This window comes from Zootoca vivipara, chromosome 4 (assembly GCF_963506605.1).
Source record: "Zootoca vivipara chromosome 4, rZooViv1.1, whole genome shotgun sequence".
Taxonomy (NCBI): domain Eukaryota; kingdom Metazoa; phylum Chordata; class Lepidosauria; order Squamata; family Lacertidae; genus Zootoca; species Zootoca vivipara.
Window position 1 is genome coordinate 24,938,727 of NC_083279.1, and position 27,907 is coordinate 24,966,633.

Consider the following 27,907-nt stretch of genomic DNA (forward strand, 5'->3'; position numbering starts at 1 on the left):
CAGAGCGGCGATGGGATGTGGGAGGGAGCTCGCTCGTCGCCCCGCGTGTGCCTATGTGGGGCACGTTACAGCCCCGTGACGTCAGCGCGCAGCGTCACGCCGGAGGGACGCACGAAAGTGTAAGTTTCAATTTTTTCCCTCCCCCTTTGCCTTCCTTCTGTGCCAACCGCCAAAAAGCTAAGAATCGCGGGACCGGCGGCGGAGGGGGGGAGGGCGAGCGGAGGCAGCGGCGAGCCCCGTTCCTCCCCATCCGCCCCATTCCGTGCAAGGAGCGCGAACAGGTGTGAGAGGGGGCAAACCTGCGGGTCGGTGCCGGGGAACCTCCAAGCCAAACAAGCAGAGTGGAGCTTTGGGGATTGGGGAGGGGGGGCGGGGAGGAGGCAGCAAAGCGAGGCAGGAAGGAGAGCGCGGCTTGGCTGGGTGAGCTTTGGCAGGGGCAGGGAATGATGGCGCTTTCGCGAGGAGGAGGAGGAGCAGGAGGGGTTGTTGCCTGCAACCCGATCCCGTGCATGTTCACCCGAAAGTAAGCGGGGGGGGGGCTTGCTTCCAAGTAATCAGCAATTGTGCATCGGATCGCAGCTCTGCACCCCGATCCCTAACCCAAGTACGGTAGAAGAAGAAAGAGCGGCTAATTTTAAGTGCGATTTACTCCCAGGTAAAAGCTTTGTTTGGGATTGCGGCCGATCCTTATTATTATTATTATTATTATTATTATTATTATTATTATTATTATTATTATTATTTTGCATGTCTGCTTTTTTATCCAGTAAGCATGCAAGTAAGCTTGCTTCCAAGTAAGCCTGCACACGGCTGCAGCCTTAAGGGATGGCTGAAATGTACTCGTGTTGTGGGGGGGGACGACACCCCCCCCCAAAAAAGTGTTCCCTCCTTTGCTTCAGGAAAACTTCACACTTTCTGGAAACTGTTGGAACCAAGAAAAGAAAAAAGGCTTGCAAAGCGAGGGGTTGGGGTGGAGAGGCACTTGAAGGGGTGAAAAGACGTGTGGGAAGGGGGGTAACTTATTATCATTTCCCATGCACACTTATTTCGCTTCATAATTATTGGCAGAGTTCATTCTGGTGCAGTTGAACGAGTGTGTGTATGTTTGTGGCCGGAGGTTTGTTGGGGGGGGGGGAGAGCAGAAAGCTGCCCCCCTCTCAACCTTATCTCCCCACAAACACAGCTGCTTTCCCTTGCAAGGGGGGGGGGAGAGGAGGAAGCCGAGAGGTGATGGTGTTGCTCCTCGGCTGCTTCTCCCCACCCCCGAGGGGGTTTTGAGGAGGGCCGTGCATTGCACATGTGCAGTTGGCATCTCTCTCTTTCCGTGCAAGAGCGGCGCTGTGGGTGGGGGATTGCTCGGGAGTGTGTTGTGGGGGATGGAGTTTGCTCCCTGCTTCTCCTCCTCTAGTTCCCCAGGTACCGTCGGCGCCTTGGGCAGGGGAGTGGGTTGCAGAGACCGAAAAGGAAGACAGGTGGGAGACGAAGAGGAGGCGGCAGCGGCAGTGCTGCTTGCTGCTGGTGGGAAGCGCTTAGGCGGGACGGTTTAATGCGAGGATCCTCTTCCTCCTTCCTCCTCTCTCTCCTTCTACCCCGGTCTCTTCCCTCCCCCCCTTCCCCGGGGCGGGCGGGCAAGGAGGAGGGTCTGCTGAGGGTGAGGTTGGTGCCTGGGTGGCCCCCGTCTCTTCCCTCCAGCGCCAGACTCCCCGGGCTCTGGTCGGGCTTCTGAGGCCCTGGAGAGGGGGCGGGAAGGTGCAGGAGGCGGGGGCTGGCGGGAGTTGTTCTATGGAGCGCAGATGCTGCTTCGCCTGGTTTTCACAGGGACTCTCAGGACCAGTTTCCTCCCCCCCCCCGCCCGCCCCCGAAGCAGCATGTAAATTTCCTGGGCCTGCTTGCATGTTCGCATGGAGAAGCAGTGTGTGTTTTGTTCAGCGTGGGGGGGGGAGTGTACTAGGGGGTTGGGCCCCTGAGGCCTAGCAACTGTTCTGCAGTTAATGGGTCAGGAGCAAAGCCCCCCACCCAGCTCCCCCTTCCTCTTGGAAGGGGGTTGCGTGCAGATTTATGCAGGAGGCATATTTATGCTTTCCAGTCATCCAGCACATAGCTGGGCAGGGTGCAACTCCCCATCCCCACCTCTATGATCCTGTCAGTTCAGGCCATCTTGCCTTTATATTGCTCAGAAGATCAGGGGCCAAACGCTTTGGAGACGGAGCTGCTCTTAATTTATGAAGGCTTTAAGTTGGGTCTTTCAGACTGTAACTTACTTTTACAACCCCGTGCTGAAAGTCAAGAAAATGTAGCCATCTCAATTTTAAAATGTGGTTCCCTACAATAACCAAGTTCTTCTCTTTTAATTTATAGTTTTTAGAATACAGTGCTACTGTTCCTGTACCTGTGGCAATCAAGCAAGTAAAGAACTGATTTCTTGGATTAAGTAACATGGCAAAAGATGTAAGTATATTTGTAAGTAACGATCCTACAGATAATGTTTTTGTTTATTTTATTTGTATCCCACCTTTTTTCTCCAAGGAGCTCAAGGTGATGTATATGGTAATCCCCTCAACTACCCAGTGAGGTGGGTTAGCTATGGAGCAGTGACTGGCCCAAGGTAACGCTAGCATTAATAAATACAGGATTTCACTGTTACCCTGTGTATTAATGTAGCTGCATCTACACAGCAAATAAGCATGTGTTTATCTAGCTGCATTGACTCCATCCTGTGCTGCATAATGGCAGTGCAGCATATCAGTAGGAGCATATCACAAGTATGTGTGGCTACATTCCCACCATTTAGGCTAAGATGCTTTTAGCATAGTGTCATAGAGATGACAACTCATCATCTCTTCTAATGATGAGTACAGTAGTGGTGTATCCAGTATATTGTAGTGGTGGTATATATGCACATAGCAGCATCAGCCTACACTGATAGTAGTAGTAGTAGTATAGTATAGTATAGTATACGGTAGTATAGTATAGTATGGTAGCATGAAACACTTAGCAGAATTCTGTACGTCACTATGTTGTGCTCTCACTTTCAGTTATACTTCATTCCAAGCTAGGGAAGGCCAGTTACATATTTGTGGATCAGAAACAGTTTTATTTGAGTCAGCAGCCCCCAAATAATTATGAAGGTGTAATTTTTTTTTGCCCACCATTTCACTTGTGAATAAACTAGGGAAAGCTTCTACCTTTCAGGATGTTTATTGCTAGCCCACTGGCTCCTAGTATAGGTCCAATAATAGCTTAACAACTTGCTTTGATTTGCTTTCTTATAAGCAATATAAGTAGAAGGTTTACACTAAAAAGTTATAGGCTTGAGGACCTGTAATAAGCTGTTTGTTCATCATATGATTTTGTGTGATGCTGGCTTTGATCATCTATGGCATGAATGAAAAATACTTTTTAGTGTTGGTTACAGGTAGGTAGCCGTGTTGGTCTGGATCGAAGTAAAATAAAAAAATTCCTTCAGTAGCACCTTAAAGACCAACTAAGTTTTTATTTTGGTATGAGCTTTCGTGTGCATGCACACTTCTTCAGATACAGTTTTATTTGAGTCACTTTTTAGTGTTGTCTTTTTAAGTATGAAGCAGTGAATTCTTACTCCTTTTGTTAGTACTCTACTTTCCATTATATTGCCTGGCTGAAACAGAAGGTACACCTTTATCCTTCTATTAATCTAGCCCTCTTCTAGCAGAATCATGCCTTCCGTATTGAAAAGCATATGACAGTTCGGTTGTTTCTTTGTGCCCTATTCTTAAAAAAAAACAACCCAGGAGAGTTGTTGAATTTCCTATTAAGGTATTTATCATAGATCGTGACCTAAAATTGAAATTGCAAAAAACTAGTTACTGGAATCTATAACTTCCTCCCGTTGTCATAATTGTCCTGCAAACTAGAACAGTCAGTTCAGTTTCATCAATGAGCACAAGTTTAATCAGTATGGGTAATCCCATTGATTTAGAGCAGGCTTCCACAACACATCAAGCTAAACAGTTCATCAACCATGTATTGTAGGCTGGTGTGTACTTGACAAACCCTGTTTTACAATATCACTCGGATATCACAAACAGAGGGCTGTGCTTAGTTTGGCGGGTCCCAAATTCTGCATAGTTAATTTAAATTAGGCAATTAAAATTGCAAAAAAGGACAGAAAATAATTGTTTTAAATCAAGTTTCCCATTTTGAATTCCCTCCCCTGAACAGCTATGCATGCTAACTAGTTAACGACAACAAAACATGTTGGTTGACAACTAAATTGAGGAATCATAAATGCTAGAAGTATAATGGAGAGCTTTTGTGGTCTTGAATCCCATATCCACTGCAAAAATAATGTGGGCTTAGAGACAAGTCACAGATCTTTGTTTGGATCTCTGTACAGATACAGAAACACCAAGGAAGGTTACTTACAGTCATGGGAATTCTGTGGTTTTACATATCAGGACATAATAGCAATCATTTGTTCCTTAGCAGGTCTTAAAATTAGGTAAATACAACCTCAAATGAATAAAAATACATGACATATTACACAGTGTTATGATTTATTTAACAGAAAAAAAGTCAAAATGGAAAGGCCATATGTGAAAAACTAAGTACACCTTATGATTCAATAGCTTGTAGAACCACCATTAGCAGCAATAACATGAAGTAATTGTTTTCTGTAGGACTTTATCCATCTGTCACATCGTTGTGGAGGGATTTTGACCCAATCTCCTTTACAACGTTGCTTCAGTTCATTGAGCTTTGCTGCCATTTGTTTATGCACAGCTCTCTTAATGTCCCACACAGCATTTCAGTTGGGTTGAGGTCTGGATTTCGACTGGGCCATTGCAATACCTTGATCAGGCATCCCCAAACTGCGGCCCTCCAGATGTTTTGGCCTGCAACTCCCATGATCCCTAGCTAACAGGACCAGTGGTCGGGGAAGATGGGAATTGTAGTCCAAAACATCTGGAGGGCCGAAGTTTGGGGGTGCCTGATCTTGATTCTGTTCTTTTTCAGTCATTCTATTGTAGATTTGCTGGTGTGTTTGGGATCCTTATCCCAATTTCAGCCAAGCTTCAGCAGATGGCCACACATTTGACTGTAGAATACTTTGGTATACAGAGGAGTTCATGGCCAACTCAATGACTGCAAGGTTCCTAGGCCCTGTGGCTGCAAAACAAGCCCAAATCATCACTCTTCCACCACCATGCTTGACAGTTGGTATGAGGTGCTTGTGCTGATATGCTGTGTTTCGTTTTTTTTCTAAATATGGTGCTGTGCATTATAGCCAAACATCTCCACTATGGTCCCATCTGTCCAAAGAACATGGTTGCAGAAGTCTTGTGGTTTGTTCAGATGCAACTTTGCAAACCAAAGTCGTGCTGCCATGTTCTTTTTAGATAGATGAGGCTTTCATCTGGAAACCCTTCCAAACCATACTTGTTTACTCTTTTTCTATGGGTACTGTCATTAATTTTAAAATTTAACATGCTAACTGAGGCCTGTAGAGCCTGAGATGTAACTCTTGGGTTTTTTTGAAATTCCTTTGAGTGTTGCACGGTCTGACCTTGGGGTGAATATGCTGGAACGTCCACTCCTGGGAAGATTGGAAACTGTCTGTTTTCCACTTTTGAATAACCCTTTTCGCTGTTGAATGATGGAGTTTACATTGGTTGGAAATGGCCTTGGAACCCTTCCAGTTTCATGGACAGTAGCACTTGCTTCTCTAAGAGCATTGTGTCATCTTTCCTCCTTGGCATTGTGTTAAAACACACCTGAATGCTCCAGACCGGCAAACTACTAAAACTTTGGCTTTTATGGAGGTGGGCATACTTTCTGATGATCAATTAAGCAAGGGCATTTGATTAGCAGCCCCTGTCTGCTACTTATCCTCTTAATTCCTATGGAGCAGTAAGGGTGTACTTAGTTTTCCACATATAATTTCTCCATCTTGAATACAAGATCACCTATATGGACTCTGGATCATCCTGATGAGATGCAAGATAGCATCTCTAGAATACTATCTGTGAAAACTTGCTGCTTCCTGGATCCAGTAGGCCTCAGCAACAATAAATTCAGTATATTACTTTTATGATACTTAAAATTAAGAAGTCATATTTTCCACTATGGTTCTAACTAAATCTGTTTGATAAACTGTTGTGATTGAGTTTAAGAGGTAAGTGTGGACTTAACACTTTTGTCTTAAATTCAGATTTCCTTTATAAACATACACAATTAAAAGTGTTTTATAATACAATTTCCTCCTGCCATGTTTTGGGCCTCAGGATATTACATGTCCTTGTAAATGCAGAGAATATGAGACTTGTTTTTCTTTTGAAAGTACACTGCAAATTCTAAAATGTATTGCTGATATCCGTGTTCAACTTAAGCTTTGTTTTTAGAATTACAGCCCCATTTGCTTTTCAAATGTTTTTGAAGTCGAACGGACTTCTGGAACGGATTCTGTTCGACTTCCAAGGTACAACTGTAGTGACGATGTGGGACTCAGCCCTATGGCATTTATACCATGGGGTCCTACAGGGATCTGTGCTATTTAAGATCTGCATAAAGCTGTTGGGAGCCATTATCAGGGGACTTGAGGCGACGCATCATCAGTACACTGATTGTACCTTGCCCCATCTCTTACATCTATTGGAATCGGGTGCTGAAGGGATAGGTGCGGGCCAGTAAGCTGAAATTGAATCTCGAGAAGACGGGCCCTATGGATTGGTTTCTGGGTCCAGAAATTGGGATTGGAGTGCAGTTGCACTCCCCCTAAAGGAGCAATTGTTTGGAGGTTGCAGCTGTTGCCTGGGTGCTGTCATGTTTAGGTGCATATTGAACCAGCTCTGAGGCAACTTCACCAGCTGGCTATTTATCGAGGTGTTAAACTCAACAATTATATTAAACTCAATATATGAAGTTCAAATGGCTTGGGGCCCACCTACCTGAAATAGCACATTCTCAGGATAATCCTGCCTCTGAATTGAGATCTGCAGGAGATTCCTTATTAGTTGTGCCATCAGTGACAGAAGTAGGTTTAGTTGACCCAGAGCAGTGCCTTCTTGGAAGTAGCACCTTGACTTCAGAACTGTCTTTCAACTTGGATCAGGCCAGCTCCCACTCTCATTTGGTTTCAGTGGCAGGTTAAGGCATTTTAGTTCTGCCAGGCCTTTGTGTTGTTTTCAGGCAATTTTTGTTTTGGACGAGGTGTATTTTAACAGCTTTTTATTCAGTGATATATGCCATATGATGTTGTGGCCCGCCCTGTGACCTTCAAATAGAGGGCATGGAATAAATGCCCACAAATGAAATACACAATATTTGATACACAATATTTCAGTTTACCCATAGATTAATTTTAAGTGAATTTGCAATATATTAATCTTGTAAGAAGGAGTTCCGTATCCTCTGAGGAAGCAGTACCTCGCACAGTTCATAGTTACTTGCTTTTGTACACCTACGTTTCATGTGGCCAGATTCCAAAGAGCTGCTCAAGTAATCAGTGTGCAATAGGAGTCTTTGCACTTCTATTCTTTGAGTAATAGCGCACATCCTATGCAGCATGGCAGATTCCTTTAAAACTGAGGGCACTTTCCAAAGTAGGTTGTGTGTGGCATTGGTTGGTTGTTGTTTAAAGAGAGAACATCCCAAGTCCTATGACATACTTAAAATAGCTTTTGAATGGTTGCTGCTATGACTGATGGGAGCAGAACTGACATTACTGTATGTCTCTGAAGATAGAGAAGGGGGTAAAGGTGCCAGTCAGATTGACAAAGAGGCAGTGTAATTAAAGGAAATGTGTCAAAGTGGGCAATGGACTGAAGGAAACTGGGAGGGGAAAAAACCAATTTCTGATGGGTCTGTGATGAAAGGAAAAGCCAAGGAGATTGTAGGGTTGAGGCACAACCTCAGCAAGGCCAAGGAACAGAATAAACTATGCAGGAAGGAATTTGGTGCGGGCAGTAATCCAGAAAGTCAAAGGGGATCAATTTGCTCCCTCTACAACTTAAACTTTGCCAGCACTATTGTACTTTTGAGTTTCGTAAAAGAGGACTCAATCTTAAGGTGGCAAAGAGTGGCAAGTTATGGGGACAGTCTTTAGTTCAAATCAATATGTTAACTACTGTATTTTTCTGTGTATAACACGCCCCTGTGTATAACACGCCCCCTATTTTGGGGGACTCCAAATTAAGAAAATGGGAGATTTCCAAGAGTTGTTAAGCATTTTTGGGGGAGGATTGCGCAGAGTTGTTAAGCTTTTTTTGGGGGGGGGGGATGATTGCCGAAAAGCACTTCACCCGCCGCTGAAAATTGCGCACGTCGCCAATCAACTGCCCTATTGCCACAGCGGCAGCCAATCACCATCAACCCTTGACACAGCCACCAATCACCCACCCTATTGCCGCAGAGAATCTCCCTCTCGCGGCTGCAACAAATCAACCAAACCCCGTCTGCACTACCTGTATATGAGTCCCAATTTTAAACCTAATTTTTGGGTAAAAATCCTCGTCTTATACACAGAAAAATACGGTAATTAAATACATCATTTATAGAGTTATTATTGTTGGCAATTCTTTGTTGCTCAACCAGGTTATAGAGTTCAACTGTATGCTGTTATTTAATTATGCCTTGTGCCACCCTGAAGTAAAAGGGCTTTTTAAAATGTTGCAGGTTCTCTAGTGCAAAGAGATTGTCCTCTCTCAGAGAGGACTGCATATTATGCTTATACTTCTTATATTATCAAGTTATAAAGTAACAATCGAAACTAAATAATTATGAGAATCAGTGGAAACAAAATAATTTAAAATCATGGCTAGCCATTATGTCGTAACTGGGAAACATGGTTTATTTCTTTCAAATCATGATTGGTATGTCAAGAACAAACCTTGACTTAAGAGTGTCATTTTTAGGAGTGGAACAAGCCACAACCCCCAGTTCTGACACAGCGCTAAGTTATTGCTTCTGCTCACTGGCGAGGAAGAGCAAAGTGAGAGTAATCTGCATATTCATGTTAAAATATTACTCATAGTTTACTATGGTGTGTGAATGCAGTCACCGTGTGCAGAGAAGACTGAGTTAAATGTAAGGGATATAATGCATATTGACATATGTGTTTTAGTATCCCCATAGCAGTGCAGGTATCTCTGGCCAATAATGTGTAATACTTAACAAAAAGCACAGACTCTGTATGTCGCATGTAGCTTAATTTAATTTACCATTAACGTATATAGAATTTCAAGCAATGTGGGTTGGGTTATCACTCAAACATTTATTTTATTTTATTTTTTGCTTCCAAGCAGAGCACGGCAAATAGCATTTTTTTGCAACTGGAAAATAGATGCATTCAGTAAATGTCTGTGGAGTAATTTGTTTGTGTGATTGTTTGTTTATGCAGCTTCTAGAGTATTATGTTCCATATCTAACTGGTATATCTGACTTCTGAGGGAATTCAGCTGGTTTCCTGATTTTGATAGAAAATGATTTGTACATATCAAGTCTTTTAAAACTACATCAAAGCATTTCTTTTTTTATTCCAGTTAATAAGCCTTTCTTAAAGGAAGGTTATACTGAACCAATGTTAAGAAATTTGGGGGGGTGGGGGTTGTACATTGAAGATTTTGCATTCTGGATTTGGGTGCTGTTCAGTCATACCTGCTTGAGGAGAAGGGCAAGTTAGAAGACAATGCATGAAAGATGTGAATGCAACTAACTGCTCAAGTTTTCTGTGTAATTTCTCACCCTGCTGGAGCAAGTTCCACATTTTAACCTGAAATGATGTGGTGGGAGAGGGGCTTTATCTTACAGCAGATTTCTTTAGAAGTGGTATACATGCCTAATTGGTCATGTTTAAGATACCTGATTCATTATCTGGTGTTGCGTTTTGTGGAGTTCAACTAATGAAGGACACTTCACATATTGCTACAAAGGACTTCTAACCCCCAGTTCTCTTTCCCTCAGTTTCAATCATTGCAGATAATTTATTTGTGTTGAGGGAATTTCATTTCATTTATTATATTTCCATGCCGCTTTTCACATTATGTATATATGATTTAAACTTAGTTTTGATCATTCAACAAGTGTACAAAATATTAAGAAAATTGGATGATATGAGGTAAAAAAGTTGGATCACTTGATATGGAATAACCCACTGGTAAATGATAATATTCAGCCAGTCTGTAGTATTGCATTCTTGAGCAAGGTGGTTGAACATTCCATTCAGTGCCAATGTTCTTCGTTGAGCTGGATTCTTCAGATTCATTTCAATCTAACTTTGTCTGCTTGTTGAATGGAGATAAGTTTCTTTGCCCTAGTGCACCTGGAACTGAATGTGGGGATGTGTGTCTCTGAAGTGTCTCTAGTCCTTCTTGGAGATGTAGTTCCAGAAGGTGGTGCTGGGGATGGGGCGACTCCTGTTTGACCTTTTTATCGTAGTGTCCTTCAAGGTACTGTCTTGTCCCACATGCTGTTTAACAGCTACATGAAATTGCTGAGAATGCTTGGGGTTGCAAAGTTTAGTCCCATCAATATAATGGTTAAACCGCTTTCCATGTAAATCCAAGAGAGCTGTTCCAAGTTTTGATTGGGCGCCAAGCATCAGTAACCAAATACCTTCTTAGTTCTTTTGAATGCCTAAAAATGGTAAAACGTCTCATTTACTAAGCCATCAAATTTCTTATTTTAGTGTCTTTCTGTCCTTTAATCTGGGCTCCATCTTTGCTGTTAACATGTTGACTTATTCCAAATGGTATTGTTAACTAAATCATTTTATTTCATTTCTAGTTGGAGCTTTGATTTTTTTTAAAAAAAATCTCCATGATAATTTAAAAGTGTGGAAATTGTTGCCCTAGGGAACCACAATAAAAGTCTCACCTTTGAAAAATGAGGGTTTGGGGGGGGAGTAAGGTAAGAAAATACAAGAAGTTGATAAAAAAATTATTACCTTGTGCTTACAGTACCTTTAATTTTTGCTCTGCTTGTAAGCATGTTAAGGGTTGAATATGTAGAGTTTTATAATGCAGACTGCTGGCTTATTTTAAAGATAGGCTTCTCTTTATTATATCTACATTTTGTTTGATTCAGTCCTAAGAGTTCACAGCAGTCCTGACTTGGAGAAATAATTCCCTAGTTGCTTTGCTCATGTGCTAGTCAACAAGAAGCAAAATTGGTGAGTTGGCTGGCAATACACTCTAGGGTACAGGGTAGGCCTATAAAGAGCTAGTAAACAACTGTGTGTACTTCAGATTTCCAGTGCACCTGCTGTGAAGTTCTGGTGATGGCAGTCAAACCCTGGTCTGACCTCCAGGCTGAATTCCTATGAGGTCTTATGGCAACTGTATTCCTTGTGAAGTGCAGCTTTGATGACATTTTAAAACATTTTGCTTTCCTAAGTTGAAAAAGAAACTTGGAGCTAAAACTCCAATACTCACTTTAGGGCCAGAAGTAGGCATTTGAAAGGAAAATGTATGTGATAGTTTAACTCCTTTGGTGTAGGTAGCTGATAGAAGCCCATGACCCTGGTAAAGAGGACAAATGTCAACCATGTTGACATTAGAGCAGTCTACATAGTTGCTTGCTTTTGCGGTGTGTGTGTGTGCGTGCGTGTGTGTGTGTGTGTAATGGGTCGGAATATTGCATATTTTGTTCTTACTAAGAGCTGGTTTACACAGTTACCAGCTGATAAGCCTGTATGCATAATGAGGATTTGGGAGTGTGTATGTGCCAATGTGCAAGTCCCCCAACTCCTTAGTACAAAACAAGGTGCAGCCTGAACTAAGGGGGAAGGCTAATGGGGATTTTGTGTGCATAGGTAGACCTGGAGCAGAGTGCTATAATAAGCCTACACAGTAAACATCACAAATCTGGTGCTTGCCAAGACCACAGAAAAATCCAAGGCACAGACCCTCATGGAACTTAATTTTTTTTTTTTAATAGAGAGTGACAACAATACCACCAACAAATCACAGAATACATTTGCGGACACAAAGGCAACCTATAATTTGATGATGGATTTGGATGGTCCCTTGCAAAACCTATTGGGACCTGGGAATGTAATTTCTTTGCGAAGTACTTTACATCTAAATAAAATGTGTCTTCTCTCATAGGCTGGTCTAATTGAAGCTAATGGAGAATTAAAGGTTTTTATAGACCAAAATCTTAGTCCTGGAAAAGGTAAGAAACTCTTGTTGTCAATGGCCTTCATATTTAATGAAGTAAGACTTCTGTGTGTGACTCCTGGGCAAAGAATCCTCGGGTGGGTCCCAATCCTCTTATCTGAAGACCCTGGTGGGCTCAACTTGGCTGCAATGGCTGTTTTCCTAGCCACACTTGACACCTAGGTCACAGTGACCTAGATCTATTAGTACTGTATTTTTGTAAACCTCTTTAAAATTTCACAGATGAAAGGCAGCATGTACAAATTTTAATCAGTAAATATATCCTAGGCATGTAATGCTACCTGCACAATGGTGTTTGTTGTAGAAGAAAGTGTGCATATTGACCGTTCAGTCTTTCTTATTTATAGGTTTTCACTGAATTTTTGAAAGAAATACTTTATACAAAAACAATACAATAAACAACAATATTTTTTAAAAAGCGCACATGATCAGTGGCGGCCAATACTGCCATGATCAGTGGCAGCCTGTTACACAAATGAATTTGTGTAGGGAGTCCATGTGCCAATAATTTTCCATTTTCCCCTTGTGGAAAAGGCATCTTCTCAGAGGCGGTGGCTGGTATCTTTGGTCCACTGTATGATTAGGGAGAGGATCTCTTCTTCCATTATTGGATTATTATGTGTTTAGCTCAGTGTTTCTCAACCTTTTTTGGGCCAAGGCACACTTGTTCCATGAAAAAAATCACGAGGCACACCACCATTAAAAAAGTTAAAAAAATTAACTCTGTGCCGCCCTATATTGACTATATAATTATGACTGTAAGAAACACTTGCCAATTGCTGTGTTGGTTGCAATCTCCTGTAATAAGGCTTCACAAGCCGCTGATTTCTCTGCCAGCACAATCCTTTGCTCAGCAAGTTTCAGGTTGAGCTCATCCAGCCAGCTTCTTTAAGTTTGTCTAAATTTTAGTTTAGTTTGTCTAAATTTTGCCGCGACGTGCGGCTAAAACCACCCTCCCGTGGTGGTGGCTGTTGAGAGCTGCGCTCGCCCCGTGTCATGACCCGGCCGGCTTTCTTTCCGGCGGGTCAGTGTTTTTTATTGGCGGCCGCCAGGCACGTGACAATGCAAATCACCCTTCTCGTCGCTGCACGACGCGGCACACCAGCCAGCGTCTCGCGGCACACTAGTGTGCCGCGGAACAGCGGTTGAGAAACGCTGGTTTAGCTATCATGAGTGTCCACAGCAGCCAGTCACATTGTTCCTCACTCAGATTCCAGAATGGTATGTAGTTCATCAGCAACATCTTTGAATCCCATGGATGCGTTTAAGGCCTTATTTATGCAGCTGTTTATCTTTGACCCAAAGGGTGTAACTTTTGAGCAGGACCATGTTGTGTGACATAGAGTTGCTTGAGGGGAGCCACAGCGGCAACCTATATATCTGTTTCATAGTTGTTTATGAAAGAGACAGTGTGTTACTCAGTACTCTCTGAAACTGAGGCTTTGGAGTGTTAAGTCTTTAACTGAAGTGACCAAAGGGGATAGCACCCACTCAAAAATCCAAATGTGCCATAGGCCTAAAAAGGTTGTGACCCCTGCCTTAACAAATAAAGCTTCAAGTTATTTACTAATGTGTTTGTATCCCAGGTTTTTAATAAAATTATTTTTATGGGGCAGGGCATCCAAATGTGAGTAAGAATGCATTTTAGACTGATACAGTTACTTCTCAGCAGAACAATTCCACTTTCGTTCCGAGCACAATTCAAAGTGTTGGGGCTGACTTTTAAAGCCCTAAAATGCCTCGCCCCAGTATACCTGAAGGAGCGTCTCCAACCCCATCGTTCAGCCCAGACACTGAGGTCCTCCAAGGGTCTTCTGCTGGTTCCCTCACTGTGAGAAGCAAAGTTACAGTGAACCAGGCAGAGGGCCTTCTCAGTAGTGGTGCCCTCCCTCTGGAACGCCCTCCCTTCAGATGTCAAGGAGATAAAAGAATTATACAACTTTTAGAAGACATCTGAAGGCAGCCGTGTATCGGGAGGTTTTTAATGTTTGATGTTTTTATTATGTTTTTAGATATGCTATAAGCCGCCCAGAGTGGCTGAGGAAATCCAGCCAGATGGGCGGGGGTAATAATAATAATAATAATAATAATAAATTACTCTTAATATTATTATTACTTTAGTTCCCTGAATCAACTTATTGACTTCTACCACAAACATTTCATCAGGATTTGGTTGCGACTGCAATTTTCTAATTCTCAAAATAGGCGTATAATGCCATGTGTACAAAAGAAAGACAATCCACTAGGCTATAAAGATTGTCTCATAAAGATTGCACTTTTAAAAAGTTGCACACTAGAATAGTTAATGTTAAAAATCTCTTCCAATCTCAGATGCTACTTGCCAGAAACTTATTGGTATTTTCTTATTTACTTTAGTCATCCCTCCTGAATTATTTCCGACAACACTGCATTTAACTACTTAGAAGGGTGGGTGGGTAATTGGCTGCATATACACCATCCTAATACTCTGTAGCTGTTCCAGTGAATAGAAAACTTTTACTTTACTTCCTACCATTCTAAAATTTTACTTCTATAAAATATTTTGTACCACAGGGTGGCAGCATTTATACAGAAATGCATATACGCATTGCTGGTATAGAACTTTTAAAAACTTCTGTCTTCATGACAACTTTGAGACACAGGCTGCCAGGGTGGATAAAAATCAATGATTTTTTTAAAAAAACAAAAAAATCGGATTTTTTTGATTTAAATCGGATTTTTTTGATTTAAATCGATTTTTTTAATTTAAATTGGATTTTTTTAAATAAAATGCTTTTTGAGGAAAACATATTACCATCCAAAGGTTATTCCATCATGAAATAAAGATTAGTTTTTTAATTATGTAGTATAAGGTTGTGTATGTTTAATTTTTGGGGTAAATAAATTCCATTAATCCATTCACAATGTCATGCTCTTCCAGAGGTTTTTGTAAGATTATTGGGCAGTTTCTCTGCCTACAAGATATTATCACAGGTGCTTGGTTTACTTTTGCAGTTCTCAAAACTGAATTTGACTCAACAGAGATCACATGCCTCTTCTTCACAGCAAAAATGTTATAACATGAACAGAGTTGAGAAAAAGACCTTAATCCTATTGTTCTACAAACCTATGAATACAGAATCAGTGCTAAGTTTCAAGAAGTCCAGTGAATAGAATAGAAACAATATTTTTCTGATTGTTTGGAGTGGACAGTATTTAAGTTTTTCATGTGTAGGCTGGGCTGACAGTCTAAGTTTCTTAAAATATATATATATTGTTTTTGTTTAGCCAAATTAGTTAACAAACATGGATGTTTGTTTAAGCAAATAACATTTGCTGAAATGTTATTGTTTCAGTTGAATAAATCTATTTAAATTGTTATTATTAAGGTAATGATTATTTTTCTCCTTCCTAAGTACAACAGTAAAGTTGTCCAAATATGAATGATTAACCTATTAAACTGGGGATAAAAAAAACTAATATGAAAAGTTGTTATTCTAAAAATCTTCATCTACTTGCATATTAAAGTTATACCAGCAAGAATTAGTCTTTATTATTTAAATTAACTATGATTTAAATCAAGCCTTACTGACTAGTGATTTAAATCGTGATTTAAATCGTGATTTAAATCAGTTTGATTTAAATCAGTTTGATTTAAATCAAATCCACCCTGCAGGCTGCAGTTCTGTGTGTGCTTCGCACTGACTGTTCCCAAGTAAAAATGGATGTGATTGTAAAGTGTGGCACTGCAACCTGCACCAATGAAACAGGTCAGAAAACTGGCAAGAGATGTGGTGCCTTTCTTCATACTGACTTGTGGCTGACAAGATTTATCCAGAACCCTCCAATTGGCATGGTTAATGGTCAAGGATGGTGGGGGTTCAGTCACTAGATTTTATTGTTGATAGCTAATGGCCATCACAATACAGTATGAGCACAAACCACACAACTACAAAATGAAAGGCATTGCTAAAGGATGATGGGAGTTTGTAGTTCAGAAATATCACAAAGGCCATAGATTCTCCAGCCTGATTTAGAAGTTAATCTTCAAGCAAAGCAGATGTTTCTGGTAGTAGTTTAAGTCAGTATGTCAGATAAATTATAGTGAGGGATTCTAATCTTGGCACATTGATTTCTCTGTCTTCAGAGAATTAAATCAAGCTATTATGTTTGAGCTCAATGGTTTATCTTGAGGACTTCATCCTAACATTTGCTCAAGTAAAGAATGTCTCACGTATTTAAAAGCATTTTAACTTGGACGTGTGCAACAGAATTAGGTTAAATATTAGACTGACCTCTTTAGTTTGCCTAGTCAGATGCTAATTGTGTTGCCAGTTATTTGTTACCATTTTGTAACTTTTCAATTTGTGTATTTTAGGTGTTGTTTCATTAGTAGCCGTTCACCCTTCCGCAGTAAATACACTTGGAAAACAACTCCTACCGAAAACATTTGGACAATCTAATGTCAACATTGCACAACAAATGGTAAGAGGCCTGTTGGAAAACCTACCGATTCATTTGTGATATGTAACATGTAGATTTTGAGGTGCCACATTAATCCTTTGCTGGGGTCAGCCCCAACATTGGGACGCGTTCTGCATAAGATTGTTCTATGTCAGGGGTGACTAAACTGTGACCCTACAGATGTCGGTATGCTGCAGCTTTTATGTGCTTCTGCTAATGCACCCAGTGATGAGGGACGATGGGAGTTTTAGTTTGGAAACATCTAAAGCACCACTTCTGTTGTACATTAGAATTTTTTTTAGATCTACATAGGAACCATGGGGGGTACACCTAAATTGGCAGCTTTCAATGGAGAAGAGCACCATTAGATGAGGTTCTTTCAGCAGCCTGCCTATATTATATAAGTTAGAGTTTGATTCCAACTTAAGGGTTTCCCGATTGGGCAAAATATTCACTAAAAATGTAAATTGTGGTTTGACTTTCTAAAATGTATGTAGTATAAAATTATGGTTTCCATACAAAGGAAGCTAATATAATTACAGTGTTACCTCGGTTTTTGAACGTCTCAGGAGCCGAACATTGAAAACCCAGAAGTAAATTCTTCTGTTTTCGAACGTGCTTTGGAAGTTGAATGGCTTCCACTGAGGTTTCCCCCCCAGTTTTCTACATTGAATTTGCAGACCGCCCTTTGCGCCTTGGTTTTCGAACGTTTCAAAGTCGAACGGTCTTCCAGAACGGATTATGTTCGAAATCCATGGTACCACTGTAATCTGAATAGGAGTGGCATTAACTGACATTTTGTATTAACTGTAGGTTATTGGTACACCTCAGAGACCTTCAGCCCCCAATACTATTCTGGTATCAAGTCCACATACACCCAACACACACTTTGTACCGCAGAACCAGACTGCAGATTCTTCGCCTTGGTCTGCTGGGTGAGTAAAATTTAGTTAGGTTGCAACATATTCACAGGAAAATGCATGCCTCAAAAGCTTTATTCTTGGTAACTAAAGTTGGGCCTCATATCCAGCTAGTTAGCTAATAGCTGGAAAATATTGGGCCAAATCCAGTGATATCCCTGGAGGCTTATGTTAGCAGAATCAGGGAAGGAGGTAAGTTTAGGCCAGTTTCCCTGACAACTCCCCATGTGATCAGATACTTGGAGAACCCTTCAGAACACCATGGGAGGTGATGCAAGGAGCTACAGGGGAGGGGGAGGTCAGTGACAATCACCTTACTCCCTGTCCTGCCAGCAGAAGCCTCCCCTGGACCAAAGCCCTTTCCATCTACTCGGGGACATAATTGCATTCAGTTCTCTTAAACTTGTAGTTTGTTTCTTCCTCACATAAAGGTTGGTATCTGAAGTTAGGTATGGTGTGTATTTCTATAGAGTTTCTTTTGAATAACGTTATAAGCAAATCCAAAATGTTTTGGGTAATGGGAGTGTATGCCTATTGTCATAATAGACCTTCTCAGTAGTGGCACCCTCCCTGTGGAACGCACTCAGATGTCAAGGAAATAAACAACTATCTGACTTTTAGAAGACATCTGAAGGCTTCCCCGTTTAGGGAAGTTTTTTTTAGGATTGATGTTTTTATTATGTTTTTAGATATGTTGTAAGCCACCCAGAGTGGCTGGCGAAATCCAGCCAGATGGGCAGGGTATTAACAACAACAACAGCAACAACAACAACAACAACAGATCCTCATATTTTAACTATTGTGTGTCTAGGTCAGACGTGGGTGTCCAAATCAACAAGTTAATGTTCATTAAAACAATTTATTCAGTGGCGTTGCATTTCTTTAAAAATACTGTTTTGAGGCGTTCTGCTTCTGTTTTTGGCTGTTTTTGTATATATTTTATAGTTTTATATAGGGACGTTTTATGATGGCCTTTATTTGTAATGCCTAATAAAGGTTTGGCAAAGTAAGTATGAGTTCTACTTCTATGCAGACAATTTCCTAAAGGCAGTGGGCCAACACTGCCACCAGTAGAACATAGTTACAGGTAGGTAGCTGTGTTGGTCTGCCATAGTCGAAACAAAGTAAATATGTCCTAATGAAATAAAAAAATTCCTTCCAGTAGCACCTTAGAGACCAACTAAGTTTGTCATTGGTATGAGCTTTTCGTGTGCATGCATATGAAGAAAAGTGCATGCACACGAAAGCTCATACCAATGACAAACTTAGTTGGTCTCTAAGGTGCTACTGGAAGGAATTTTTTTATTTCATTAGGACATATTTTATCATTGATGAAGCCTTCTTTTGCACAAGGTTTAATGAAATGAGTGATTTGGGGTATTGGTTCTCTTAAAAAAAAAGAAACCCACCCTAAAGTCGTCTCATTGGTTTTGGGGATTCGTGTGTGTGTAACTCATTGTATTTGTATTTATAGGAAGCGCAACAAAAAAGGTGAGAAGAATGGCAAGGGATTGCGGCACTTCTCTATGAAAGTTTGTGAGAAGGTTCAGAGGAAAGGAACGACCTCATACAATGAGGTAGCAGATGAGTTAGTTGCAGAGTTTAGTACCGCAGATGCACACATCTCACCAAATGAATCGGTAAATATATTCATGTTCTGAATTTAGTAGAGACGACAAACCCCTTTCCTGCATGCTACAAATACCTACATGCAGACACAGCCCCTTTCTTTTTTGCTTTCTCTCTTAGGGATCATCCCTGTGTGTGTATTGTGTGTTATGAAAAATTCAAGTTCTTGTTTTCAAGATTAGAAATGCTGCTCTGTTAACCGACAAAGTTCCGATATTACTTCAGCTGTTCCATGACTGGATAAACTCTTTAAAATAGTTTAATCAGAGATATTCTAATACTCTTAATTCAACAGCAGGCTTATGATCAGAAGAATATTAGACGGCGTGTCTATGATGCCTTAAATGTCCTTATGGCCATGAACATTATTTCCAAGGAGAAGAAAGAAATAAAATGGATTGGCCTACCTACTAATTCAGCTCAGGAATGCCAGAATTTAGAGGTAAAATGCAGTGGACATTTCTCATTTGCAGTATTTCTTTAATCTTATTTTCTGATTATTTGGGATGAACAGATTCCCTCACTTCGGTTCCAAGATGGTGGCATGCCTTTGGTTCCACACAGGGTTTCATTCTGGCTGGAGATCCATATTTTGGAGTGGTGGAATAATTGATTCTACACATGTGGCTTTCAAAATCATAACTTTCTTTACTTGAAAATGATTCTGCATTTGCAAAATTTCATAAGTAAAAATAAATCTGCAGGGAAAGAGCCTCCCAAGTGTTGGCGGAAGAGAGAGGGAGTTGACAGTTGACACTTCCTCCCACATTCTGAAAATATTCCAGAACAGTGTAACTGATAGTGAAAATTTGAGTTCCACTTTAGGGAATATTTACAGTGAAGTAGAACCTTAGAATCTAGTGCAGAATCTAATAGGGTCAGATTCCATAAGCACCTGTTTAATACCCCTTCATTCTATCAATGACTTCACTATAAGAAACAGATACATTTTTGGTTGAATTATTTTGATTGTCTTTTAAATAATCTATGAACAGGCTTATGTATCATTTGATGGTAGTTAGCTCTGGGTGTTCAAGATTTTCTTGTATGCAGAGAGAGGGGTTGTGGCTGTTGCCACCCTGTCGTTGTTGTTAACAACAAATAATGTTTGGAATTCATTTCAGCAGATATGAAATCTTTCATATTAAAAAAACCCTAAAACAGCTGATTCTCATGCTGTCTTGTGAACTGCTTTGGAATCTTGCCTATGATTCAAATGTATATATTACTTGAGACAGGGTGCTGCTCTTTGAGAACCAAGTATAAAGCCCCCTTAGTTTCACAGAATGAACTTCTTGGTTCCTTGGATTTTAGCCCACATACAGAGCATTATGTAGTACTTCTCAAATTCATGTAGTACTACATTTATGTAGTACTTCTCAAATACAGAGCATTATGTAGTAATTCTCAAATTCACCCAACTCCTCTCTAAAACTAACAAAGTTCCTTTTCTTAAGGTGGAGCGACAGAGAAGACTTGAAAGAATAAAGCAAAAACAGTCACAACTACAAGAGCTAATACTTCAGGTATTTTTGGAACAGTTGTTTGCCTTGCCAAATCACTTTATATTTATTTATCAATTGTCTAATGTGTTAAGATGAGCCGATTTCCCCCTGAAGCACTTACTTTATCCTACATACCTAAATGACATGACTGGGAATAAGAGGATAATGGGCTGGACAAGTCAACTAAGCAGGTGGGCTAGTAGAAGCCAGGGCAAGGGCTCCTGCTACTGCAAAGGTGCTTTACCCCCCTTATCTGCCTCAGATCAGCTCTGGAGGGTTGGGGAGAACCCCCCAGAACAGTGCATGGGGATTGGAGAGGGGAGAGTTTTCTGTCTGGCAAGGCGAAATGATTTCCTCCCAATGGTTTTAATTCGCGTTAGCAATAAGGCATTACACAATTTTCGTTCTTGGTTATTTCAGGCACCTATATGCAGCTTCATCCGATTCTGTTCTATATGTTTTGTGTCTCCTATTTTTATTTTAGGCCTGCCCCTAAAAGATAGAGTAGAATTAAACAATAGAATAAAAATAATAATTAACCGGAACAACTTCAAGGGTGTTTATTAGACACACTTCTTTGCATTTTTCTTGGATTACAAGAACAGCAGCCTTTTTACTTCTGGAAAATTCTTTCTCTTGGTAACCAGGCAGTATCTGCATATATGAAATGGCACCAAGGGAATAGGCTTTTCTTCAGCTTCCTGATCAACCCTACCTGATTAGGCAGATTTTTCTCTTCCCTAACCCCCCACTGTCTTTCCTCATCTTATTTTACTTCTATTTTATGGGTGATCTTATGTTTAAAAAGTTTGTCCAGAGTTTATTCAATTTGCAAAAGTTAGATTTCCCCCCATGTTCTGGACTTTGTTTTGGAGCTGAAGGAAAAACCCCTCCACTTGTGTGTGTGTGTGTTTCTGTGTGTAGACGTAAACACATACTACCTGGTAACCAAAAAGGAGGCATTTCTCAAAACTTAAGAGTGCCTAACCCAGAAACACTTGAGGATAGATACTAGTGTTACTTGTTTAATTATTCTTAAATATTCTTATTTAATAATTAATGCCAAACATGCCTTCCCAATTGTTTTCCTATTCTTAAAGAAAATGAAGTTTTTTATATATTTAAATCCCTTAACAGCAAATTGCCTTCAAGAATCTTGTTCAGCGAAATCGTCAAGCAGAACAGCAAGCAAACAGACCACCAGCTTCTAATTCTGTCATTCATTTGCCATTTATCATTGTGAACACCAGCAAGAAGACTGTGATTGACTGCAGTATTTCTAATGACAAGTAGGTTGCTAGTAGAGAAACGAGTGTTCTCTTCTGTCCTTGCGAATACACTGGCTGCATTTGCATGATAAATTATAATAAGCGATTGGCTCACGCTTTGTTCCTCCCTCTGTTAAGCATGGGAGCAATAAACCATGGTACTTGTCTTAGAGCATTATATATGAACTGGGGAACATGGTTTGTTTTGCTCAAACCAATGTCTGGTAAGCATCTTGCCTTCATGTTGTGGTTTATTTGAAGCAAAACAAACCAGGACCCCCAATTCATTCATAACTCAATAAGCCAGGGAGCATAGTTTCATTTCTCATGCTATTGCAAGGCTAGAGCAAAGATGCAACCAGCTGCACATGTTCATGGAGCTAGCTTGAAATTTATGCAGGAAAATGGACTAATCTCTTAAATACTGACAAAGTTAGGGTTGCAAATACTGGTTTTATTACTTTATATTTGTACCACCTATATTATATTATATTATATTATATTATATTATATTATATTATAATCAATTAAAGTGTACCAATAAATAATGGCCCATTAAAGCAGCGCAGAGGTTAAAACAGGAGGTTTAGTTTAGGAGATTGGGCGGGGAGCAATGCTTCTAAACAGGTATGTCTTCAAGAGCCAGAGGAACACTGTTGAAACTTCTTGTATTTAAGCGGGTGGAACATTCTACCACATTGGTGCTACTAGTGAAAAAGCTGGCCTCAACATTCTATAACCTGATGAGATGATAGCTGATTCTGTGAGCTACACTCCTCAACACTAATTTCTGTAGGGCTCCCCAAAAGACCTCTGCCAGTGAGACTGGACAGTGTTGGTCTTGCTGGGCCAATGATCTTACTAATATATGAAATATTGACATATTTGAGACTACTGCTTCCTGAAAGACGGAATTGTATAACAGTATCAAAATGTGCTGTATCTTTTAAAAGTAGAATATATACTTTGGAAGAAAATTTTATAACCCTATGTGCATAGCTTTTTGACCGGTTTCTACCCACTTTCTGTAGGTTTGAATATCTATTTAATTTTGACAATGCATTTGAAATACACGATGATATAGAAGTGTTAAAGCGCATGGGAATGGCTTTTGGGTTAGAATCTGGAAGTTGCTCAGCAGAGGACCTAAAAAATGCAAGGAGCTTGGTTCCTAAAGCTCTTGAACCATATGTGACAGGTAAGGTTCTGTGAAAGATTTCCTTATATTTAAAACGTGCATGGAAAAGAAACCAAACTGCCATTGGAACTTGACACAACTGCAATATGCAGTGCTATATGGAAACAAGTAGTTTGCAAAGCCTTTTATCAGTATGGTTGCCTAAGCAAAGCATTTTCTGAGTGAAAAGTTCTTAAGAACTTCCCTGCACCCAAATGATGGAAATAAAAGTTCTAATAGTTCAGGAACTTCTAAATCATTGTGGAGTAACCATCACCAACATAGAGGTGGATTATCAAGCGGTTGATTGTGAAATGTTAGGTGCTAGGCCAGGCATCCCCAAATTGCGGCCCTCCAGATGTTTTAGCCTACAACTCCCATGATCCCTAGCTAACAGGTCCAGTGGTGAGGGATGATGGGAATTGTAGTCCAAAACATCTGGAGGGCCGAAGTTTGGGGGTGCCTGTGCTAGGCCAATCCTAGACATCATTGCATAAAGGAGAACTGTTTGTAAAGTGCTATGGTGTTCTCCTCAGTTGGTGTCAAAAAGGACTGCAGAAAATCAAAATTAACAAAACTGTCCTTGAAATAATTGTTAACTGGATTGGAGCGCATGCTAGGAGATCTCTGGCAGCCACAACACTATATGGCTCTTTCGTTCTCCACTGATGGCCACCATTGATCATGCATAACGAAAAGTAATGGTTGGCGTGATTAATATGTACTTGTCAGCTATTAGAGCAAAATTGAACCAAGTCTGATTTTGTTCTAGCACGTTTTTCCATACTTTTAAGCGTAGCAGTTACGAATGTTCACTATTTTCATTGTAAAAGGAAGCTGCCATCTTCATCCTTACCTCTGCTGTTCTGTAGAATTTGTTTTATTTACTAAAATACAGTGGGGTGTTTTAATGATACACTTAGTTTTTATGCTGTGGGATCCTTTTGGCTTTGTACACCCAAACTTATCCCCCCCCCCAATTTTCTAGTGCTTTGTATGCACTTTAGAGATTATTCAGTGCTCCTATATTTCAGTGGGAACTTTAATGGGCCGTGTAACCTCGTTTTTTTTTTTTAACTGCTTAAAAAAAATTCTTTGTAATGGGAACTTTGTATAAAATTTCACTACATGTAAAAATATTTGGATTAGATTTGTGTTTAGTACAGAATCAGTGCTGCAGAATTCATAATGCTTTCTTCCTTTACAGAAATGGCTCAGGGATCAATAAGCAGTGTGTATGTCTCATCCTCATCAGGTTCAGCTTCAAATGGGACAAGATTTTCAAACAGGTTAGATGGGATTTCTCTTTAAATACTGATAAACCTGGCAAATGGCAAGCACCGTCATTTTTAGAATCCTCCCCCCAAAACTGATTTTAATGCAGAACAAAATGGTATTACATACGGGGATATAGGGAAAAACAAAAAGAAACTATAGGGATGAAGGGTGGCACAAATCACATGTATTAACAGTTCACATATCACATATCGAAATAAAAGTTAACTTAAAAGTCCAGATTTTCTGGGAAACTGGTGTAAGTTGTTGTAAGTGGTGTTCATTTGTATACAAAATAAAATCCCACTCGACTGGATAGAAGGTAGCCAATGTAGCTGTGCCTTGCAAAGTTTGAAGAAGGTGTGTAACTTCTTCAAAAACTGCAAAATTCCAGACGTTATTGGAATATACAATATATTCCTATTTCTGTATGGCGGGCAAGCATGCAGTAGCCAATAAAAAAATATAACAAAATCTTCTAATATAACCATGTTATTGTCATGTCCCAAAATAGACAGGAGAGCAAGAAGGGGGTAATTAAGTTGACTGCTTAGTTTCATTAAAAACCAGGGACCAAAAATGTATAGACCTACAAATGCTTTCACTAGAGATAGAAGTATGTTCCCCTAGCACCACAGCCTTGCCAATGTGAGAGGCGTGTGACATTTGCCCTGCGGTCCTGTGCCACTTATGATACAGCTTTAAAGTGTGGTGTCCCTGATATGGACCAAAATCGACTTTATTCCCCAAATAGAGCATATTACCGTATTGGCCCAAATAAAAGCCACACCCGAATATAAGCCGCACTTTTAAAATTCGGGGGGGGGGCGCAATAACCATAGCTGCCAAGTTATCCCTTTTTAAAAGGGATTTTCCCTTATGCTGAATAGGCTTCCTCGTGAGAAAAGGGAAAACTTGGCAGCTATGACGACGATGACGACAATATCCGAATAAAAACCACTCCCTTAAAATTCCGCAGGCACTCACACCCATTCGGTTTTACCGTATGTCTGTTTCAGCAGTGATACCGTAAAAGTCAGTTTTTTTAAGGTTGCGAATTTAAGCCGCACCTTAACTTTTCACAGTCGGAATTTGGAAAAAAAAGTGAGGTTTATATTCAGGCCAATATGGTACATTCCAAATACCACCACCTGTATTCTCCGCAGTATCTCCTTCCCCGGAATTTTAAAACCAACTTGGAGCCTGCAGTGCAGGTTAATAATTGCTTATTTAAAGCTGCAACTCAAGCTTTTACCATAGAAGAACGGGGTTTTGTAAGAGGTCTAGTGACCTGTGCGCGGGTGCGGATCAGCCAGAAAACATGTTACCCAATAAAAATTCAACCAACCGATGTCCTTGATCTTGGGAGGCTTGCTTGGTAGTGGGTGATGGATTCTGGTCAGTTGGATTTTGTTGTTGGCCAGATAAAATCTTAGCAGCTGCTGAGACTTCCTAAGGAAAGTGCTTCTTTTGCCTAAGTGCAAGTTTCCCTTTTTGTTTTGCCTAATAGTTTCCCTAATGGGCATTTTGAAGGAGTTAAAGCCCAAAGGGTGATAATAGTGTAGAGCAGCCATGGGGAAGTGTTGAGAAGTTGGTCCCAATTCATACCCACAAAGGCTTTTTCTTTTCTTTTGCAAAGCAGTTGATCCTGGCATCCGTGGGGTCCAGTAGCAACCTTGCATTACTTCAGTTCAAAAAATTTTTAGGCACATTCCTTTTCTCACCCTTCCTCCTGCGTAGTTGTGTTATAAAAACTTAGTGCATTAATGGAAAACCAGTTAAAAGTATTGATCCTAATTTGCTTTTGTTTCAGTGACTACTCAAACGGAGGGGATGGAATGTTAGCTACAAGTTCCAATGGATCTCAATATAGCGGCTCTAGAGTAGAGACACCAGTGTCTTATGTTGGAGATGATGATGATGACGATGACGAGGACTTTAATGAAAATGACGATGACGACTGATATTTTTTGCGTGTAGACTTTTTTAAATGTTAAAATTCAGCAAGCTTCAGGAATAATTCTAGGAAGAGAATTGTCGTAAAATTGCCCCATCAAGGAGATACTGGTAAGAGTCCTGAATTTAGAAATTGCTCCTCCAGTAAAGTAAAAAGAATTGTTTGTTTTATGTAGATTTTTTTACATGTGGTGAGGATGTGTGTGTTGATACCAGTGTGTTAATGCAGAACCTTTATTTACTCTTTGCTTAGAATTTTTAACTTGAAGGAAAATGCATTTTGCCCCTAAGTGTTGTTGCTAAGTTTGAAAATGTAGCCACATTTAATGGAAAATAAAATCTGTCCACCTGTCAAAAATGCATACAATGAATGGCATTTTATTTAGAGTGCATTTAGGTGACACTTCGTACTGAAGCATAGCAAACAAATGTTATATTTTGCTGATCATGCAGAGTCCAAAGAAACAAACAAAAGAGCCTCTTTTTAAATGTTAGTTTGCGGAAATTGTGTGAATTTATTTCCCTTTTAAAAATTATTCTGATCATTGTATTTCCATCAAATTTATATATTGTGTTTGCTGAATGTTAGGACATATGAAATACAATTTTTGGCAAATGTTTACTGCCAAGCTGGCACAGCTGTGTAAATGTCTTGAAGGTTTGGGATGAGTTTTGCTTATGATAAAAATTTGCCTGATTTCTTACAGGCAGATTTTGAAAACAATTTGTTATATAGTTGTTTACATACCTATAAGTCTATCATATAAAAGACATGTACTGAAACAAATGTTTATATTTGTTTCTTAAACATCTTCCAGTAATCTATTATAAAGTTGAAATTAAATATAGAGAATGTTTTATGTTTAACTCAAAAATTTGTCAATCACTTTTAATACTACATTTTTTTATAAAAGAAATTTCAGGGCAGGTGGTAGTCTTTTAAAATTTATTCACAAAGAATTAACTGCACAAATACTGTCAGCTGCCTGTTCTAAGACAGTAGTCTTTTTATTGAAACACAAATAAACTTTTCTGTAATATTTTATGGAATATAAGCAGTTTGTTTTACTTGTTTAATTGTGGCACTATTAGTTTTTATTAATAAAACGCGCGTGGGCATTTTTAACAAGTTCTTTGTTTCTCTAATCAAGATTATTTTCACCTTCTGCTTTGTTGTGTTTTGACTTGTGATATAGTTCTTCAGTTTGGAAGAGTTTCAGAGCTCTTTAAATGGGTAAGTAGGTAGGTATTTATATCTCTACATAAATTGTGAGAGACAGACTTTAACAGCACTGCATTCAAAAGGAATTAATCCCTAGGATAATGCCTCCTATCATAGAAATGTATAAGTGAATAAATGATTGAGATATGCCTGAAATAAAAGGGAGCTTTAGTAAAATGTGTTGGCTTCTGTTTTCATCAGTAAATAAAAAAATTACCATTTTTAAAATGTTGGTCTGAGTCGAAGCAAAATAAAAAAATTCCTTCAGTAGCACCTTAAAGACCAACTAAGTTTATATTTTGGTATGAGCTTTCGTGTGCATGAAGAAGTGTGCATGCACACGAAAGCTCATACCAA

At 39.9% G+C, this 27,907-nt stretch overlaps 1 protein-coding gene across 7 annotated transcripts; it reads left to right on the forward strand.

Moving 5' to 3' along the window:
• On the forward strand, positions 1-27,783 carry TFDP1 (transcription factor Dp-1). Of its 7 annotated transcripts, none has more exons than XM_035114878.2 (12): positions 1-119; positions 2,366-2,448; positions 12,084-12,150; positions 16,513-16,619; positions 17,412-17,533; positions 18,993-19,158; positions 19,443-19,589; positions 20,605-20,673; positions 21,790-21,941; positions 22,952-23,118; positions 24,305-24,386; positions 26,186-27,783. In XM_035114878.2, exons 2-12 carry the CDS (start codon positions 2,437-2,439, stop codon positions 26,334-26,336), a joined length of 1,242 nt encoding a protein of 413 aa, XP_034970769.1. In that variant the 5' UTR covers positions 1-119; positions 2,366-2,436; the 3' UTR covers positions 26,337-27,783. The 7 variants fall into 7 exon arrangements, with proteins under 7 accessions (XP_034970769.1, XP_034970764.1, XP_034970763.1 ...); XM_035114873.2 differs by having other exon boundaries at positions 12-119; positions 2,359-2,448; XM_035114872.2 differs by lacking the exon at positions 1-119 and adding an exon at positions 135-281 and having other exon boundaries at positions 2,359-2,448.
• Positions 27,784-27,907: the final 124 nt, after the last annotated feature.